The 20,469-nt window shown below is 43.7% G+C and overlaps 1 protein-coding gene across 4 annotated transcripts in view; it reads left to right on the top strand.

The window, feature by feature from the left end:
- HEATR4 (HEAT repeat containing 4) overlaps positions 1-20,469 on the top strand; it is a 36,646-nt gene that overhangs the window by 7,354 nt on the left and 8,823 nt on the right. For 3 of the 4 annotated variants that reach the window (XM_044272653.1, XM_044272651.1, XM_044272652.1), the window contains 12 exons: positions 58-245; positions 1,508-1,648; positions 1,999-2,205; positions 3,658-3,783; positions 4,223-4,369; positions 4,502-4,662; positions 10,989-11,093; positions 12,185-12,303; positions 13,788-13,968; positions 14,184-14,253; positions 18,930-19,116; positions 19,526-19,604. In XM_044272653.1, the coding sequence (XP_044128588.1) occupies positions 58-245; positions 1,508-1,648; positions 1,999-2,205; positions 3,658-3,783; positions 4,223-4,369; positions 4,502-4,662; positions 10,989-11,093; positions 12,185-12,303; positions 13,788-13,968; positions 14,184-14,253; positions 18,930-19,116; positions 19,526-19,604 (1,711 nt within the window). Of the gene's footprint in view, positions 1-57; positions 246-1,507; positions 1,649-1,998; positions 2,206-3,657; positions 3,784-4,222; positions 4,370-4,501; positions 4,663-10,988; positions 11,094-12,184; positions 12,304-13,787; positions 13,969-14,183; positions 14,254-18,929; positions 19,117-19,525; positions 19,605-20,469 lie in introns of those variants that run through there. The other variant, XM_044272654.1, reaches the window with a different exon arrangement.

Here is a 20,469-nt window from a genome sequence, read left to right as displayed (position 1 = left end):
AACGTTCAGTATTTCAGATGACAATTGACAAACTCTAATGATTACTTTGTCCTGTAGGATTCCAGGTTATTTACCTCCTCCAAAAAAAGTGCAGAAAGCCGGTGGTAGAAACAAGACAGCAGAATTTTTAGCTGTCAAGCATTTTGAATTGCCGCCACCTTTGAGACTTCAGGATCTGATGAATCCCAAGGCTGGAAAATATGTCTATGCCACAGAAAATGATTTTGAGAGAGAGCTTTACTCAGGTAATGATGGAAGGCCGTATTAGTGTCACCTCAGGAGCAAGTAACTAGGGGCTAAACTAAAAGGGGGTTGTCTAACATATAACCTCCCCAAAGCCCCTAAATGTCATAATAAGAAAAGAACATGTAGTCACCATTAATCACCACTTAATTCCAAATCTGCAGATTTCTAACAAGTATCACATTCGTAAATTAAAGTGGTTTTCCTACAAATGTAATTTATTTCCTATCAACAGGATGCCCCCAACAATCAGTAAAATGGGACTACCAAGCAAGGGCGGACTGGGAACTTAAAGTGGCCCTGGAAAAAAAACTAAAAGTGGTCCCAGTGTTGTAGGTGGGTCCAAATTGACAAAAGGTGGTGCAACACAAGTAGATGGGGCCAACACAAGTTGGCAGGGTACACCATAGTGCGGCACAGAATACTATACCACAGAACCAAATCCCACAGCACAAAATACCTTCCTAGAAGCTGTCCCTCTATGGTGGCCATCAATACCTGCCACTTTCTGTTCTCCTCCTTCAATTGTCTCTATGGAGCACGGGGCTTAGCTGTGAGATGTGGGTCACAGTATCAAGCCAGCCTGACCTTCCCCAGTAGTATGTACCCAGCCAGCGGCAGTGAGGTGGGCTCAGGTGGCCGTACGCGCATTATCCCAACAGGAAAATTCCCTGTAGGGTCTTTGGCCAGTACGCCCTTGCTCCCAAGCCCTTTGCTCCTCATCACTGTACCACCTGTAGAGAGGAAGTTTGAATGGAGCAGTGCAGTGGTCAAGCTTGTGTCCTGCTACTCGATTCGAAGTCTATGGGACTGACAGAAAGAGCCAAGCACTGTACTTAGCTGTCAGTCCCACGCTTGATTGCTGTTCAGTCCAAACTCCTCAATGCAGTTGTGCTGGGGCCCCATTTTAGTAATCGGGGGGGTTCCTTAGGCTCACCAGAATAAATTATACTTCGGGCCTAACACCTACATCATTAATAATGTCTAAAAGGTTTTGAATCACAGAAATAGACCATAGTGGCAAGTGATTAACTGCAAAGTTAGCTCCACAAGTGTTTTTCTTTCTTCTGCACTGTTAGGGACCCACTATTACATCACTATACCTCTGCCCACTGGAGAATCCTCCGCTACTCTGGTTTGCCAGTCCGACCCTGATCCCAGCATTAGGGCCCTAGGCGATCACAAATTTATCACCGACCCTGTGGCTAGGTGATGTCATTTTCAGTATAAATCTGTGCAAAAAGTAATAGTTCTTTTATCATAGGGGCGAGTAAAATTATACACCAGAAGAGCACGAAACTAAAGAACTGCATTGTCATGGAAAGCAACAGTAGATACGAAAAACATGTACAGCAAACAGTGCCCAGATCTTACAAAGAGTGGATCTCTTCTAATGGACAGCCAGGTATGTTCAGAGGATTCTGACCGATGTGAACCCGCCCAGTAATATATAGCTTCAAATCTGACCAAGGACAACATCTACGTGGAGTTTGTAGGTCCTCTCTGTGTTTGCAGGTGTTTTCCTCCGGGTACTTTGGTTTCCGTCCACACTGCAATGACATGCTGATAGAGAATTTAAATTGTGAGCTCCCTGGGAAGTGATGATAATATCTTTAAAGTGCTGGGGAATAAGTTGGTGCTACATAAGTTTTATATATATATATATTCCATTAACGTATTGTGAGGCAGCCAATTCCAATCCTTTATCCTTATTGTTGTTATTATCTTTTATATTTTACTATATTTTCTTACCAGACATTGACCGACCAGTAAGACCTGTAAGAGGAGCGCAACGCTGGGTGGCCCTTCCTACAGTGGTTGTGGATAAGATGGAGAGAAGCCCTCAGAGACAGACATCAACCAATGGGCTTAGTGAAAAAGAGGAAGTAAAGCCTGGTCCATTAGATAAGAAGCAGGCGCTGCAGAACATTGTGGCTCAGTGGAGAAGCGCCTGGTGGTTGAGTGAGTACACTATGCAGGATACAATGCTGTGGTGACACTGGATCTTATTTCACGCTCTTAATCCATTAGAATTTATATTGGCAAACTGATTTTTGTACCATAAATTTTACATTTCCTTGTTGGTGTCAGTCTTTTCATCATAGGTCTTCCAAAACTTCTGGGACCGCGCGTTCACTATCCAGAAGAATGAAAATCTCTTCAAGCTTGACCCTTTCCAATTTTAGGAACATAGGCAATTTATCAGGTCCCACTATCACCAATCCAAGGTTCCTGTGGGATGTCAGAAAATACGCCAATAGTGTGTCAACAACAATCGTATTCACATAGTTGTACTCACAAGCGTAACTTGGTATACAGGCACATCACACAACCTCCAGGGCTTTGCTTCTTTTTCTTATTTTGACCACCGAAACCCAAGACTGTAAAAAGCAATAAAAGAGCAATCTCCACAGTCCTGCCCTGAGGTTTTCATTCTTCTGGATAGGGAACGCGCGGTCCCAGATAATGCATTGACTGAACTGTGATTTGTTCCCACTTCACTTTTTGGGAATCGCTGCAATAAATCTTATACAACGGACTGGAACTAAATCGTTTTTTATCTCTTCCAAAAAAAAAAGTCTTGGTGACACTCCATGCCCGGCGTCATTCGGGACGGACACGGACACCGCATCACGCTCCATGTTTTGCCTGGCAGTCCCTCCCCACTGATTCCTTCCTGTCTTCCAGTAGCAGGGCTGCCCGCGGAGGTCCTGTGTCTAGCGTTGGAGGCTGCAACCTGGCTGGCAGGCCTCTTCCGCTGTCACATAGGGCATGTGCAGCCCCCAGCCCTTAAAGGGCCAGCGTACCTGAACACTATCTTCTCTAGACAATAGCTGTGCACCTGGGGATAGTTAAGGCACATTACCCAAGGAAGAGGTGCCTAAGCAGTAGGTATTCTAGCTTGCTAGTCCTAATGTAGGGTTGCTTTTAATTCTGTCTGCCTGTGTACCAAACTCTGTCTGTTTACTGACTCTGACCCTCTGCTGCCTGCCCTGACTTCTGCCTGTTTCCTGACTATGAGTATTGCCTTTTACCTCAGAACTTCGCACTGGTGTCTCTGACCCCCATGGGTCAGCTGCCAACTACACAAGGACTATTCCAAGAAGTAGGGGCCTGTTGGCTTCCCTGCATCGAAGGCCAGATTACTGTGCCGGTGTTAAAGGGTAAATACAGGAGACTGCCAGTATTAGGCCCTTAGTTCTAACCCAAAACCAAACCAGTTAGTTGGTACAGTGATTCCACAGCCACTGTCCATTACAACTTCCATCTACTCTGAGTGGGATGAGAGCCCTAAATTAACCCCCGTTTTCTTGCAGTACTATATCTACAGCAATCTATACTCTTATCACAAGGTAGTTGTGGACATTGTAATGATAAAAATGTAGTCACAAACAAGATTTTTGGTGATTTCAGGTGCACAATGGAAAGAAGCCACCCTGGAGCAGCTCACAAGAGATCTCGGCAATGTACACAATAGCCAAAAAATTTCAGCTCTCATCACCATTGCTTCATCTGCTGCTGAGGCACCACAACAGATTGGTGAGTAGCAGAGAGCCGCACGCATTTACCATTTCCTCATTGTACATGTTATTGCCGTTAAAAGATTTATCAAAATGGGTGTAAAGGAAAACTGGATTACAGTCATTAGCACATGTGCAGTTAGTTATGCACTGCTGAAGAAGCAGATGTACTCTGCATGCTGCTGACAGTGTAATCAACAGAATCTCACCCGGCCATGAGTGGAGGAGCTAACATGCACTGAGAGGCCTCGGGCCCGGCCCTCGGTGCACGGAACACCTCATTGACATAATCAATTAAAGATGAATTCCTCATGAATGCCACAATGTAGTTACATAACAAAGGTATGCTTTAACTTAGCAGGATCAACCCTATCAGGTTTTACACCTGGTCTAATAGGGTTGACCGTGCTAATAGATGCATTTATTATGAAGATCTAACAAGTTACTGGCTTTGTCAGCATTTCCAGAAGAGATACTACATCTAGTCTCTAACGCGTTGCGAGAGGAGGACAATCTTGTAAGGATGGCGGCTGCCCTGTGTCAGTATCTTATCCGGGAAGTAAGTGAGGACGCAAGGAAGATCATGTTGAAGTCCCTGGAAAGTGGTAAAATAACTTTTTTTGTTTCTCTTGATTCTATGTATAGTGTAATATATAAACTCAGTATTGTTCCTTTAAGAACGCTGTGCAGATGTATGTTCTCCAATATTGAATTTATTCGTTTTTTTGTGTGTCCAGAGACAGATGCAGATAGCTGGGCTGCTGCGCAGTGTCTGGCTTTAGAAGGCAATCATAGTTATCTCGTAATGAAGCGGATCCTCGAGCAGATGTTTGCAGCAAGCAACAAAGAAACAGAGGAGCAGGCAATGTATATGCTGCAAGAGCTTAGTAAACACACAGTAAGTCATGTCTTTCTAAAGGCCCACTGTCACATTCGGGTGTGGGAGGGAAACACCAAACCGAACATAGGAGGGAAAGTGGTGAGGGAATAAGGCCTGGAAAGTAGGGCAATGAGATGGACACCTCTTAGTAACACCCTAATCAAAGTCCTGACTAACTACCAGTATGAACAGACCCCATAGGTAGGTGAATGTAACGGATCTCTTGGCACCCCGACTGGGTACCTCCGTTGATGGATGCTCCTAGTGCTTCCCGAGGGCCCCAAGCACTCCACTTGACACCGTAAGCACTGCAGACCCCACGAACCGCTGCAGCTTGGTTGGGGTCTCGCTGTCTCTTACCCACCCTGGACCTACGACAAGGCTCCAGGCTCCAGTGGGTGAACCTATCTCTCTTCCTTCAGAGAGCGATGCAGGAACAAGCTCTTAAAAGAGCTCAGTGATTATAGCCAGGGGAGTATACAGCGTATAGCAATCCCCAGTGTAGATGCAATCTGTCCCCCCCCACACATGAGACGAGGCTCTATGTTGAGGGTAAAACAGGAACTCTTTAATGGGGCTACATGTCAGCCTTTTATGCAGGTCTCCCAGCAAGGGACACTCCCCTGGGGACCTTGTGGAAGACTGCGACAGTTTATACATTTGCCAATCACATGCATTTACAGTATTGAGACCTTCCAAGCAACCACCCCCCTCTCTCTGTGATGCAATCAACAAAATACAATGGGCATTGCCTTTGATACAATTACCAAACACAATTAACAAAACACAATAGGCTCGGCCTGTGATACAATTACCAAACATAATGGGCTAACTTAATCACTCACAGGCAGAAAACACGAATTTTTCCCAAAACACAGAAAAAAACTCAAAACCCCACATATCCCCATAATTTAGCAGGGGTTCCAGAATTCTTTTGAAGTCATATTTGAAAGACCGCAAGCATGGATTTCCTGCCCAAAACAGTTCCACAGATTTAGGCTCTGCGGCCGGTCTATCTTCTTCTTCAAAGTTAGTATATGGGCCATAATCCTAAGGCAAGAGGCTGGCAAACAGGCCCCTTCAAAACCCAGTGGCGAGATTATTTTCGCCACAGTGAATTCATATATTCATACATTCATACCTAATGCCCTAATTCACCCTATAGGACCCTGGTACTAATGTCAGGACTGAGACAACCTGTTCCACCAAAAGGAAGGACGAAACAGGAGTCTCCCTCAGGCCTTAATACAAATGACAGGGAAATGCAACACACAAAATAACCCAAACAAAATACAAAAGGGAAAGAAAACACGTAACTTCAAGTTGCTATGGCAGCACCAGGAACTCAGCCGAGATCCACAAACCAGCTATCCACAACTGAAACTGAAGCGATAAACCGCACAGCATTGTGGGATAAGCAACAATAAATAAGGAAGGGTAAATGACCACATAGCAACACCTGAGACAAGGATTGTGGCCATTACCAGAAACAACACAGGCGCCTATTGATCCACAAGGAAAACCTGTCAGATCAAACTACGTGTTGCCAGTCTCACAGATCTCCTTCCACCTGTCGCGGGAACGTCCATGACACCCACTATCATTGCAGCTAACTAGCAGGTAATGATTGGGAATCCATTTGAATGTTTGTTTCTGATCATCACCCACTCATTAGCTGCATTTACATGCAGCAACCATGGCTGCTGTACAGGGATGAATGATCGTTCCTATGACCTGCCGACAACTGTTAACTTCGATTGGATCGCCCGACATACGAGCATTTCACTAATTTGTCAGCTGATCACTTGCACATTTACATAGAGCAATTATCGGGAATGAGCGTTAGTATGAGCGTTGAGGATGGAGCGGCCGAGCGAGCGTCCGCCTCTCAGTACGCCTGCGCCGATTGAAGACAGGTACGCCGCAGGCGCAAGATTTTGAATGCAAACAGGGCCAGCAGAGAACGATCCTGTTCGCTGGCCCTGTCAATCAACATGCGGAGGGGGCGTCATTATGAAAGGAGGATGCGGCTTCTACCAGCAAGTAGCCGCCCTACTTGCTGGTAGACAGGTAATTACATATTATAAAAGTACGTTTTTAGCAAAATCTACTGAACCAAAATGATTAATCACATTATGTATGGATAAATCGCAGTATAGGGATTATAAGTACACAAAAAAATATATATATATATAATCAACCATACATGCATAGAGCTGAACTCAGTTCCTCGGAGATGATATCGTGATATAGGAATAATTTTTCGACAGTATGTAAAAATCTCCCTGGATTGAAAAAAGGTCAGAATGATACTGCAGTTACAGACTAGCCTTATTCCAAAACAGATTCTATCCATAAAATATGGTTAATTGAATATGTATGTATACAAAACTATTATATTCATTCTCCTATGAAATAGAGGAACGTTTATACTAGACCAGTGTATCTGCTAGTAGAAATCAGTTTCAAGATTCAGGACTAAAATTCAGTGAAGTCCTATATCCTCTCTGGGTGTGGCAGTTGGCTGACAGGATTCTCAAAATGGATGTCTTCCTATGGAAGTGGGTACTCCCTCAGATAGGTCTCTCAAATAGATGGACCCCCCTGGCTACCTGGATCGTTGATTTTCTCTCTTCTTCCTTTTCTTTTTCTTTTCCCTTCTCAGCTCATGCTACCTTTTTATCCCCTTAAAAAAATAGGATTGGTCAAGTTAATCTATTACCAGTGCCACCAACTTATCACTCTACCCACCTTTTTCGCAATTCATGTCTTAATTTATTCTACCACTAGATGGCACTGGAAGTCTATGAGTAAATTTTGGAATTAATTCGTATTTTTACTCCTCAACTGACTTCCCAGACAGGACTTTGAACCATCTAAAAGGAAACCATGGAACGTTGTCTTTTACCAAACAATTATGTGTACACTTCGATTGACTTCGAATCCAGTCACACAATTTGAAATTTCACTCTATTCATGGTATTATTTGTGTCTGCTTTAGAACAAACATGTGTCGCTCAGTCATTGTCCCTTAAGACAGATCTGTTTAATGTGTTAAACTTATGTCTACACCTCAAGAGACGATTTTTTTTTAGAGCCATCCACTCATCAGTCTTTTACTGAAGACCATAGAAACCTATAACCCATATTAACCTCACTTTATGCTAAAACCTAGGTAAACTCGATTATACTTTTCCTATAATTATATTTCCATCTTATTTCTAAGGCTGAGTTCACATCAGCATTCTGCCTTTCCGTTCTCCTGCTCCGTTATAGGAGCAGGAGAACGGAAAGGACGGATTCGGCACATAACTGAGCCGAACGGAGTCTACGGACTCCATAGACTATAATGGGGTCCGTTAGGTTTCCGCTCAGAAGATGATTTTGGAGCGGAGCAGGAGAACGGAAAGGCTGAACGCTGATGTGAACTCGGCCTTAACACAATCTTTTATAACTCCATATCTAATATTGTGTCCCATTTGATTCTTCTTTTCAAAATCATTATTAACCCTTGGACCCCTTCTAGTTAAATCCATATATACTTTTCTGTGGGGTCTGCAAACACCACTTTATTACCCCTTTGTTTTGACCAAGGCTCGGGTAATACCTTTTAAGCTCCCTTCTCTTAAGAGATACAGTCAGGTCCATAAATATTGGGACATCAACACAATTGTAACATTTTTGGCTCTATACACCAACACAATGCATTTGAAATGAAACAAACAAGATGTGCTTCAACTGCAGACTGTCAGCTTTAATTTGAGGGTATTTACATCCAAATCAGGTGAACGGTGTAGGAATTACAGCAGTTTGCATATGTGCCTCCCACTTGTTAAGGAACCAAAAGTAATGGGACAATTGGCTTCTCAGCTGTTCCATGGCCAGGTGTGTGTTATTCCCTCATTATCCCAATTACAATCAGCAGATAAAAGGTCCAGAGTTCATTTCAAGTGTGCGATTTGCATTTGGAATCTGTTGCTGTGAACCTCAAGATGAGATCCAAAGAGCTGTCACCATCAGTGAAGCAAGCCATCATTAGGCTGAAAAAACAAAACAAACCCATCAGAGAGATCGCAAAAACATTAGGAGTGGCCAAAACAACTGTTTGGAACATTCTTAAAAAGAAGAAACGCACCGGTGAGCTCAGCAACACCAAAAGACCCGGAAGACCACGGAAAACAACTGTGGTGGATGACCGAAGAATTCTTTCCCTGGTGAAGAAAACACCCTTCACAACAGTTGGCCAGATCAAGAACACTCTCCAGGAGGTAGGTGTATGTGTGTCAAAGCCAACAATCAAGAGAAGACTTCACCAGAGTGAATACAGAGGGTTCACCACAAGATGTAAACCATTGGTGAGTCTCAAAAACAGGAAGGCCAGATTAGAATTTGCCAAACAACATCTAAAAAAGCCTTCACAGTTCTGGAACAACATCCTATGGACAGATGAGACCAAGATCAACTTGTACCAGAGTGATGGAGAGAGAAGAGTATGGAGAATGAAAGGAACTGCTCATGATCCTAAGCATACCACCTCATCAGTGAAGCATGGTGGTGGTAGTGTCATGGCGTGGGCATGTATGGCTGCCAATGGAACTGGTTCTCTTGTATTTATTGATGATGTGACTGATGACAAAAGCAGCAGGATGAATTCTGAAGTGTTTCGGACAATATTATCTGCTCATATTCAGCCAAATGCTTCAGAACTCATTGGACGGTGCTTCACAGTGCAGATGGACAATGACCCAAAGCATACTGCAAAAGCAACCAAAGAGTTTTTTAAGGGAAAGAAGTGGAATGTTATGCAATGGCCAAGTCAATCACCTGACCTGAATCCCATTGAGCATGCATTTCACTTGCTGAAGACAAAACTGAAGGGGAAATGCCCCAAGAACAAGCAGGAACTGAAGACAGTTGCAGTAGAGGCCTGGCAGAGCATCACCAGGGATGAAACCCAGACTTCAGGCTGTAATTGACTGCACAGGATTAGCAACCAAGTATTAAAAAGTGAAAGTTTGATTTATGATTATTATTCTGTCCCATTACTTTTGGTTCCTTAAGAAGTGGGAGGCACAGATGCAAACTGTTGTCATTCCTACACCGTTCACCTGATTTGGATGTAAATACTCTCACATTAAAGCTGACAGTCTGCAGGTAAAGCACATCTTGTTCATTTCATTTCAAATCCATTGTGGCGGTGTATAGAGCTAAAAATGTTAGAATTGTGTCGATGTCCCAATATTTATGGACCTGACTGTATGCATCTGCAAACAGTCTTACAGAGATACTTAACTAGAATTAAGAATTTAGTTCAAGAGGCTTAAATTCACCTTCTGTCTTCTTTTGCAAACCTGGACAAAATGGCTGTCATTCAGCATAGATATCAAAACATAAAAGGTTATATATATATATATATATATATCATGGATTCTTTCATATTCAAAAGTTCTGACAGGCCAGACCCACGGTGGTGAGCAGTGACTTACCAAATCACCACCACTGGGTTCCGTCAACATCCCTTTTGATGCACGTCATGTGACTGATGTGTCACCCATGTGTCAAATGACTATGGGACCAAATAGCTATGGGACCAGTGGTGCATGAGAGTGAGCGATGTCACCGGAACCCAGCGGCGGGGATCAGGTAAGTATTCTCACCCACCCGGGTCCACCCACATTGGGGGAGGGGTTTGAAAAAATGATGCACCGCATCCTCCAGAACAATAGATGCACTTTGTTACTACTCCTTATTCCAACTAATTGGTTGTGAATGAGGACCTCTCTGTATAAAGGAGCATTCCAACCTGAAGCATTTATCTAACCACTTGAATCCTTACCATTCGCCACAACGGGGGACCCTGATGTGCTCAACTTTTTTGGTCAGTGCAATAGACTTTGAATGGAGCAGCAGGCTCACACTCCAATCAAACTTCTTCTAGGTCTTTTGGTTGTAAGAGAGCTAGGGTCCTCCATTCTAGTGATCGATGGAAGTCCCAGGGGTCGAACCTCTGCTGATCAGTCAGTTACCTATTCATTGGATAGATGATAAATGCTTTAGGCTGGAACGGTTTTGGCTTTGTCATATTATCTATAAACTATGGGGGAGATTTCTCAAAACTGGTGTAAAGGAAAACTGGCTTAGTTGCCCACAGCAGCCAATCAGATTGATTATTCAATTTTCCAAAGGAGCTCTGAAAAATGGAAGGTGGAATCTTATTGGTTGATATGGGCAACTAAGCCAGTTCTCCTTCACACCAGTTTTGATAAATCTCCTTCAAATTATTCATGTCTTGTAATGTCAGGATATTTTCATAGATCTGTCTGGTTCTTCTCTTTTCCCATCAGAACCTGATCCATGCCCTGCTGGGGGAAGCGCTGAACAGTGGTAAATGGGGAGACAAAATTATATCCTGCAAAGCACTGTCTCTCCTACATGGGAACATAAGCCAAGTAAGCCTCCTGATGTCGGCCAAATCTGAGGGTATTCTAGTGTGCCTCATGCCTACACGCTATGTATGTGCGGCCTTCTTGTAGTTGGAAGTGATAATAGAAACATTGGGGGTTATTTACTATCAGAAATACTATATTAGTCGTATTTGTGACTTTTCCCCGCTTACGCCAGGGCTAAAAAATAAATTCATCATTTTCTACTCCTGTTTTAGGTGTACAAAATAGTCTAAATTTAAGCCAGCAAGGAAGCTGTCTTACATTTAGACCGGCGGTGGATAAGCCCAAGTTATATAGAGGCCAGTCTTAATAAATGACTCCCATTGCTTTTAAGCTAGCCGTACAAATTTACTATTTTTTTGGTGGGATCAGGCGAGCCCCTAGTGTGTATGGGGCCTCCTGACATCAGCCTTCAGGATCTTGGATTTCAAGAGATAAGCCGCTGACATATTCCCATTTCCCAAACTGAATATGGCACCTGGCCACCACAGGGAGGGGGGGATATTATGTTCTACACTGTGGTATTTGGTTCTGCAATGGTGGTAATTTGTGGCATTTCTGGCACCACCTATTAGTGTTGGCCCAGCCTTCTGTCTGTTTAGACTAGCCTACAACATGGGGTCACTTTTAATTTTTCGCAGGGCTACTTTAATTTCCCAGTCCACCCCTGCCGAGCATGCATGCATATGGAGGGAATAGAAGTGGTAACCAAACATCTATCTGGTGTTTGCATGCTATCTACTGGACTTCTGCAATAATCGCAGATTGCAATAGTGATAGCACGGATGCATGACAGTGCACGATTCCAAGTGCACCCATAGAGTTAGGTTTGGAGTGATATCACACGATATCTGCCTGTCTTCTTAATTTGTTCCTTTTTGCTGGATCAGGCACTTGGGGGCACATTTATTAAGACCGGCTGGCGGTGGAAAAAAGCATGATTCATCTTTTGAATTGAATATATCCTTAAAATGGGGAGCCTCAGAAGACCAGGCTATGAACAGCCCTCGTGTGGCTACGTACAATATAGTCACGATTAAGGTCTACTGACTGGAGGATTTACATGGGGTAGAAACGCTTCTTTCTCTTTGCAGGGAGTGAAAGAAAAGCTAAGCCATCTCATGTGGAATGATTGGAGCCCTGCTGTTCGAGGGGCAGCTGCCAAGGCACTGGGCAAACTGAATCAGGGGAAGGAAGTACATGACCAGATAAGGTGGGCACAATAAAATATTAATCTACCGTAGGTACAACACTGAATAATTGGTCCAGTATTGTGCTACATATTGGGCTAAAATAACTTTCATCCTCTGATAATTCATAATGTCCTTGAAAGGGACAGTCAGCAATCTGTATGAAGCGTATGAAGCCTTCTACCAACACTGTGGGGCACATTTAACAAGCTCGCCTTTTTTGGGGGTAAAAAAAAAAGGCGTATTGGCAAAGCCTGTCTTTTTTATTTGAGTCTCATTTATTATCCCTTAATAAATCAGGTTTTACTTTTTTGGTTTACCGTAAGTCTGACATCTAGGGGCACATTTACTTACGTGTTTGCCTCTGTTTTTAGTCTAAAGAATGCTGTTTTACACAGTTTTATTAGTCTTATGTACTACTGAAATTGCACCTGTTTTGGAGGCTTTTCCGCCTCATTCCACTATTTAGATTTTTGGGACTAACTCTTGGCAACTTTTTCCGACCTATTGATTTGCGCCTGAATTTCTCTCAAAAACTGTCTAATTTCTACTCTACTCCAGGGCTGGCGTACTTTTCTTTGTCTTTTCTCAGTGCATTAAGTGTCTCACTTTCCTGGAGACTTTTTTCTGCACAGATGCAACTTTTTTCATGAGCAAATAAATTTGACCAGTAGTGACTATGAACCTGTCGTACTGAAAACAACCACCAGAGGTCAGACTAACAACAATACGCCTAGTCTCATTTATCAACTTAATAAATACTCTGCAAAAGACTGACAGCCGAATGAAATACGCCTGTCTAATTTTAAAGCCTAAAACACAGTAGCGCTTGATAAATGTGCCCCCTAGTGGTTGTTTTCTTGAAAAGCAGGTTCATATTCACTAAGACTGGTCCAATTAGTATGCGCAAGAAAATATGGTGCAAATAGTTAGGCGCACATCTCCATGAAAGTAGGCAAAATGTGGCACAACTCACCACTTAAAACAGAGGCAGAAAAGTATGCCAGCCCTGGAGTGGAGTAGAAATTAGACTGTTTTTACGACTAAATCAATTTGGAATCTTCTGAATTAGTCTTCAAACTCAAAGTAGGAGCAACAGGCTCAAATGCATCCAAAACAGGGGAAAAATCAGTTGGTAAATGAGACTGGAATCAGGCTTTTTAGTGATAAAAACAGGCACAGGCACTTTAGTAAATGTTCCCCATTTAAGCAGCAGCATCCGTCTGTGGCATAGAAGGAACCTGTGGTCCCTGACCCACCAGATAGCACCTCTGCAGCACCAAACAACCAGCGACTGTGGGAGGATTTAGTCTCATCAACATCTCCCCATATCTCAGCTTCATGGGTCTGAGAGTTGTAGCGATGAAGTATAGGTATGGATATGTCAAAGCTGCTGTAGTCCCTGTACCTGGATACAGCCGCTTCCTTTTCTACAAGGATGCATATTCTTATGGGTGAGATTACTGATTAATAAAAAATTTTACAAATTTTTGAATATTATTTGCAGAAAGCACTTGGAGAGCGAAAGCTGGAAGGCAAAGGTGGAGGCTTTAACTCTCATTGGCTTCCTTCAAATTATGACGGCTCAGCTGCTCCCGGGATTCCTGCAGTGCTTTGAGAATGACTTTCTAGCTGTTCGCAGGCAGGCATGCCGGACTGCTGGATTACTTCAGATTAAAGACGAGATGGTGAGTATAGAAGGACATGATGAAAGTTATTTCAAAGACACAGTAGAAAATGCACCACATAACAATGACCGCTAACATCTACAATGTTGTGCTATAGTTTAGTGGAGCAAAAAGGACATAAATCACTCTAAGACATTTAGTGTACGTTATAGAAGGGTTTTCTAAGCAGTAAAATATCACTTTTCCATTATTAACATTTCACTGTGTTTTTCTAGGTCATGAATTGCCTCTATGAACTGGTTCAGAATGATCCAGTATGGAAGATCAAAGCACATGCAATCAAAGGTTAGTAGTTCCAGCCTTAGACCAGTTTTCACTTTGTAGTATATTCCATATAGCAATGTGGCTCCCAAGTGCAGAAGATAGAGATGGCAGCTTTAGGATCTCCTGAATCTGTCTTTACCAAGCCCATCTATGTACATTAAAGGATATATATGGTTCTGCGTATACATTCCTTATCTATAGGTGTGCATATACACATACAAGAGACGTCAAAGGTGCAGATACAAACAGCTGCTACTGAGGTATGAAAAGTTTTAATGTGTTGCGGGCAGTGGGTGTGGACCCACTGAACCAACCACCGGTTTGGCTTTAGGGCAATCTGTCAGTCCTCCGGTATTCACCCTCTAACCTCTATACAGGGATCTGGACTTCGCTGCGAAGGAACAACAAGACCGCTACCTCCTGAGATAGTCCTGGTGTGGTTGGCGGCTGACCCATTGGGTCAGAGACACTGCTGCGAAGCACCAAAAGATAAGGCAATATGTGTAGTCTGGAGACAGGTCAAGGTCAGGACAGGCAGCATAATAGTGTATCCGTAACACAAGTCTGAGGTCAGGACAGGCAGCAGTAGGGCAATCCGAGTAACGGGCTCAGGTCAGTACAGGTGGCTAGAAGTAAGAATCGGTAGTCAGGCCGGAGTAGGGTACATAGATAGTCAGACAGAGAAATCACCTTTGTTGGTTACTAGAGACTAGGAAACCTAAAGCTTAGGCACCTTCCCACTGTTGAAGGTGCCTTAAATACTCTGAGGTGGCCAGCCATAGGCTGGGGAAGAATTTGGACATGCAAGCTGGCCTTTTAAGAAGCCAAGAGTGCGCTCATGTGGCCTTCAGGAGAGCACGAAGGCTACAGCCTGCAGAAGACACTGATAGTGCAGACAGCTGGCTGGAAGAGGAGCAGGGGGACTGGAGAAGCAGCTGAGGGAGTAAGTAGCACAGTGCCCAAGAAAGTCTTCAGGGCGCCCAAGAAAGTCTAGCAAGTGCCAGGACCCGCTCCTAGAGAAGATTCAGCTACGGTATCTGGTCAACACCAGTGCAGAGCTTTCTCAGGAAATGGCAGCAGGGAGGTGTGAGTGCATCTGCAAGCAAAGGCTTTTGGAGGATAGTCTGGTGTCAAGAAGGGCAGCAAAGAAGCCACTTCTCTCCAAGAAAAATCACACAGACAGACTGAAAATCTGCAGGAAGTACAATGAATGGACTGCAGAGGACTGGGGGAAAGTTATTTTCTCTGATGAAGCCCCCTGCAGACTGTTTAGGATATCTTGAAAAATGATTTTCTGGAGAAGAAAGGTAATCGCTACCATGTGTCCTGTGTCATGCAAACAGTAAAGCATCCTGAGACCATTCAAGTGTTGAGGTACTTCTCATCCAAAGCAGTGGGCTCACTCACCATTTTGCCTAAAAACAACTGCTATGAATACAGAATGGGATCAAAACATCAGACATCCTCCAAGAGCAACTTCTCCCAACCATCCAGGAGCAATGTGGTGAGGAACCATCCAGGAGCACCATGTCACAAGGCAAAACTAAGTGGCCTGGTGGGCAAAACAATTTTGGGTCCATGGCAGGGAAACTCACCAAATCTGAGTTCCATAAAGAACCTGAAGTCAATCCTCAAAAAGCAGGCGGACAAACAAAAACACAGAAGTACTGATTAGTCAAGAATGGGTTGTCATCAGTCAGGATTTGGCCCAGAAGCTGACATCCAGCGTGCCAGGGCCAGCATGATCTGCTGCTGGAAAATGATATTTTTTGTGACTACATGAATGATCAATTACCCAATGAACGAGTGTTTCGCTTGTTCATCGGGTAATCGGCAGCACCTTTACACCGCCAGATAATCGCTAGCGAGCGTTACTATGAACGCTCGTTGGTGATTACCTGCAGGATTCTCGGCTCGTGTAAAGGGCCGCTAAGTTTGGATTCTCTGACTAGACCCTGAGGCGGGGATGGCACTACCTACTTCCTATACTATTTGGCGGGACAATTGAGAAGGCTTTATTATTGGGTCCTGCAAAGGGATCGACCTTCCTCTGAACAGCATCTCTGCTCATATTTACACATGCCTACGCTTTGGGCTATCCTTGAGGGGGGAGATCACATTGGTCCAGCCCTCCTACCACTTCATAGGGGCAGATTGGTCATAAACTCAAGAAAATTTCCTGGTAGTCCGATGTTCAGGGGGCTGCCTAAACCCACCTGGCGGCCATCAGCTAGGTAAGTAATGATGTGTCTCTCTCTGAGTTAATTAACGTTGGGGTGGTTGAGTAGTTATATACCTGGGTGGCGACCACAGGTGCCTTCCTGATTCCTGAATTTAAATGTATTGAAATCCTGAGGCAAATGGAGTAGGAGGACAGAACTTGGCATCTGGCTCTGGCCACCACAGATGGGGACTGTGGTTTTTGATGCTGCCGAGGCAGTTTTTTTGTGTTGCACTGGGGTATTTGGCTCTGCTGGGCGCTATTATGTGCTGCAATATGGTATTGCTGGGCCTGCCTGCTTGTGTTGGCCCTAGCTTCTGTCAATTTGGACCCGCCTACAACATGGGGGCCACTTTTATTTTCATTTTTTCCAGGGCCACTTTAAGTTCCCAGTCTGCCCCTGGGTAGCAGTGCAGATTTGAAGGAAGCTAAAAAGTTGTCACAGTTTTCTGATCTCATGACGGATATGCCTCTCTGGCACAACTCATGCCTTCCATGTTAAAGCTCTGGAGGGGTTCGGTTTCTGGAGAGATGCGAGTGTGGTTTCGCTAGGAGATGTGTACTCTCAAAAAACCTTATTCACATATGCTGATTTACAAAAAACATTTCTGTTGCCCAACTTACAGTTTTAGGCTACATTCACACGAACATATTTTGTTTCCGTGTCTGGTCCATTTTTGCGGATTGGATGAGGACCTATTCATTTCAATGGGTCCGAAAAAATGCGGACAGCACACCGTGTACTGTCCGCATCTGTATGTCCGTTCCGTAGCCCTGCAAAAAATATAGAGCATGTCCTATTTTTGTCCATTTTTAGTCTGGCCAGACTCATCCTCACGTATGTATTTATCCTAAAATTTTATGGTCTTATTAATAAAGTACCACCTACTCCAGATATTGCGAGTGCCCAGCCTTTTTCTGATATAAGGATAGGCATTGTTACACTGGATCCGCAAAAAAAAAAAACGGATGCAATATGGATGCCAAATGGACGTCATCCGTATTTTTTGCGGATCAGTGTAACACATATGGTCGTGTAAATATAGCCTTATAAATACCTAAAGCTTTGACACATTGGCGGCACAGTTTCCACCTCAAGGCCCGACTGTTTCTAAATTTCCCCTAATTGGTGTGCTAAGGTCGCAGGGACCCCGGGGATTAGTCTGTTGTGACAACTCCCAGCATGCTCCTTTCACTTCGGTGGGAGTTCATAGAAGAGCCAAGCAAGTGTGCATGATGGGAGATGTAGTTTCACAACACATGGGGTGACCCCCGCTCTATATTCTCATCCAATTTAAGATACATTTGCAGATCATTCTAAGAAAATATCAGAACATTGGAAAGTACATATATTGATGAAAAACATGGCGGATTTATTCGAATTTCAGCATTTCACAGCATCCCTTTCCATTAATGACGCAACTTTATATCATACATCAATGTTATCTGACACCGACACATCTATTTCAAATGGGTATGCTCATTTCATGGAGTGCCCCAGGTGTCGCAGCCCAGGTGCATCATTTTGATCTGGACTTGTCCCCCGATTGCCCGCTTTTTTACAGGGGTGGTCAGCTTCTTCTCGGCTCTTCTGGTCAGGCATCTCTTCCTGCACTCCCCTGGTCTGTCAGGTATTCAGTCTGGTGGTCACACCATGAGAAAAGATTTCTTAGAGGAATGTTATTTTTGCCTAGGAAATGTATAGCCTTTAAATGGTACGATCCAACAACCCCTTCTCTATCTATGTGGAAATTGCAAGTTAACCAGGTCATACCGTGATATTCAAGCACAGAAATTGCCCAGGGAAGTTGGTTCAGGTATGGGGGATTATGGGAGTCCTTCTCAATCTAATTATACAGTCTCACAGATGAGAAGGTTAATGGGGTTTTCCCGAGACATTATAACTGATGACCTATCCTCAGGAGCGCCGATGCCTTCTCAGCTGATCGGCGGGGGTCCCGGGGGTCAGACCCCACCGATCAGATCGTGATGACCTATCCAGAGGATGGGTCATCAGTTATAAAATCTTGGAAAACCCTTGTAATACTTATTTTCTATCCTTCCGGTGTTGATAAAGACTACATATATGTATACCTTAGTACTAAAGGTCTGTCTTGTCTGCTTATATGGTATTATACAACAAAGTCATTTTTGACATGGTCTACTCAGACCTGATATTTTTCTTTTATGTTATGTTATATTTTTCTTCAATAAACTGAGTTTAAAAAAATATATGAATCCTACATGAATCCTAAAAGTTAAAAGGGACATTGTGGTCAATGAAACTGCCGCTGGTAGAAGCAGTGGAGGAAATATGTCAAATTTCCTCCAATGCATTTACAACTTCACTTGACTTTTATGTAGATCACATCTATATCTGAACTGTAGGGTAGAATGGAATGGTGGATATTCACTTTAAATGCTGGTTTATGGTGTTGTAGTGTATGTGTCATCCTGTGTACTGTTTTATTCCTAGCTATAGGTAAAATCGGGCACGTTACACCTCGTGTGAAAGAACTTGTGTTGTGGGCCATGCGGGATAAAGAGCCAGGGGTCCGGCTAGAAGCCTATCGCTGCATTGCATCATTGAATTTGTGTGACTGTGAAGTTCAGCTGGCGCTTCAAGATAGAGCCATACTGGAGTCCCATGAGCTCGCCAGTAGGTAATGTTCACTGATTATTTACTAGTAAGGGCGCTTCCACACAGTCAGGCTTTTTCATGCAGTTTTTGAATCTAAAATCAGGAGTGGATCATAAAAGGATTATGGCCGGATATTACTTCTCTTTTTTGAATCCACTCCTGGTCTTGGCTTCAAAAACTGCATCAGGAAACCTGAACATGTGGCAGCACCCACATAGGGGTTGTTCGATCTCCTGGAAAAAAAAATTCTCATGTGTTTGCGGTCATTCATTGGCTGGCAACAGTGACATACGGGGAGTTGGCAAATGATACAGGTGGGGACCAGGATCAGCGGGGACAGAACCACGCCTCAGGAAGTGGGATGACCAGACCAAGTGAGGGTCTCGGACAAATCCTTAATTATATTGTTTTTCTGCTTTTCGGGCCTTTAGGGAGGTGAAACAGACACTGACTGCATTAAACATGGCACATAACGGGAATCAGGAGATGATGACACAAGTCAAGCATCAGGTATGTACTATTCACTTTCTAAGTGCAGCTATAGGAGCCAATGACAACTAGATATTTGGTGCCACTATTTATCAGCGTCCACCTGTGCTCATGGGGCAGATTTACTAATGTTAAGATGTGGACAATGCACTTATACATGCCAACTGAGCAGGCAATTATTGGGAAGGAATCATTCATTCCTGATTATTGCCTCCTCATCAGTAAAGGTGATAGCTGCATTTACATGCAGCAATCACCTACACTGTATGGGGACAAGCAATCACTACTGCCATCGCTCGTCCTCGTACAGATTCATTGTTTCTGGGCAGCAGATCTCTGTTCACACAGCACAATCTGCTGCCCAGAAACGATGATTGAGGTGTCTGCATGAATGATGATTTTATCGGTTGAACGAGTATTTCGCTCGTTCGTTGGGCGATCTGCTGTACCTTTACACGAGACGATTATTGGGAACGATTGTTCATACTATCATTTGTTCCTGATAATCGGCCCGACAATTTCCCTGTGTAAATCCAGCTTTAGATTAGACAGTCCAAAGGTGCGCCAGATTTATTTCCGGGGCTCATACTGGATGTCAAATCCATTCACACATCCGCAAAATGTGTCCAGATCCGTTCCGCAACGTTGTGGACCGGATCGGGACCCATTCATTTTCAACGGTGCCGCAAAAGATGTGGACAGCACACAGAGTGCTTTCCGGATCCGCACTTCCGTTCTGCATTGGCACTTCCGTTCCGCAAATAAAGAGCCATACTGGACACTGACAAGAAAAGGCATTTCTATTTAAAGTTCCGGAAATTTGCAGACCGCAAAACACTTGCGGACTTGTGAATGGACCCTTAGACAGTCTAGTTTATACCACCTA

The sequence above is a fragment of the Bufo gargarizans genome, chromosome 11, assembly GCF_014858855.1.
Source record: "Bufo gargarizans isolate SCDJY-AF-19 chromosome 11, ASM1485885v1, whole genome shotgun sequence".
NCBI lineage: Eukaryota > Metazoa > Chordata > Amphibia > Anura > Bufonidae > Bufo > Bufo gargarizans.
This window is presented reverse-complemented; position numbering and strand designations above follow the sequence as displayed.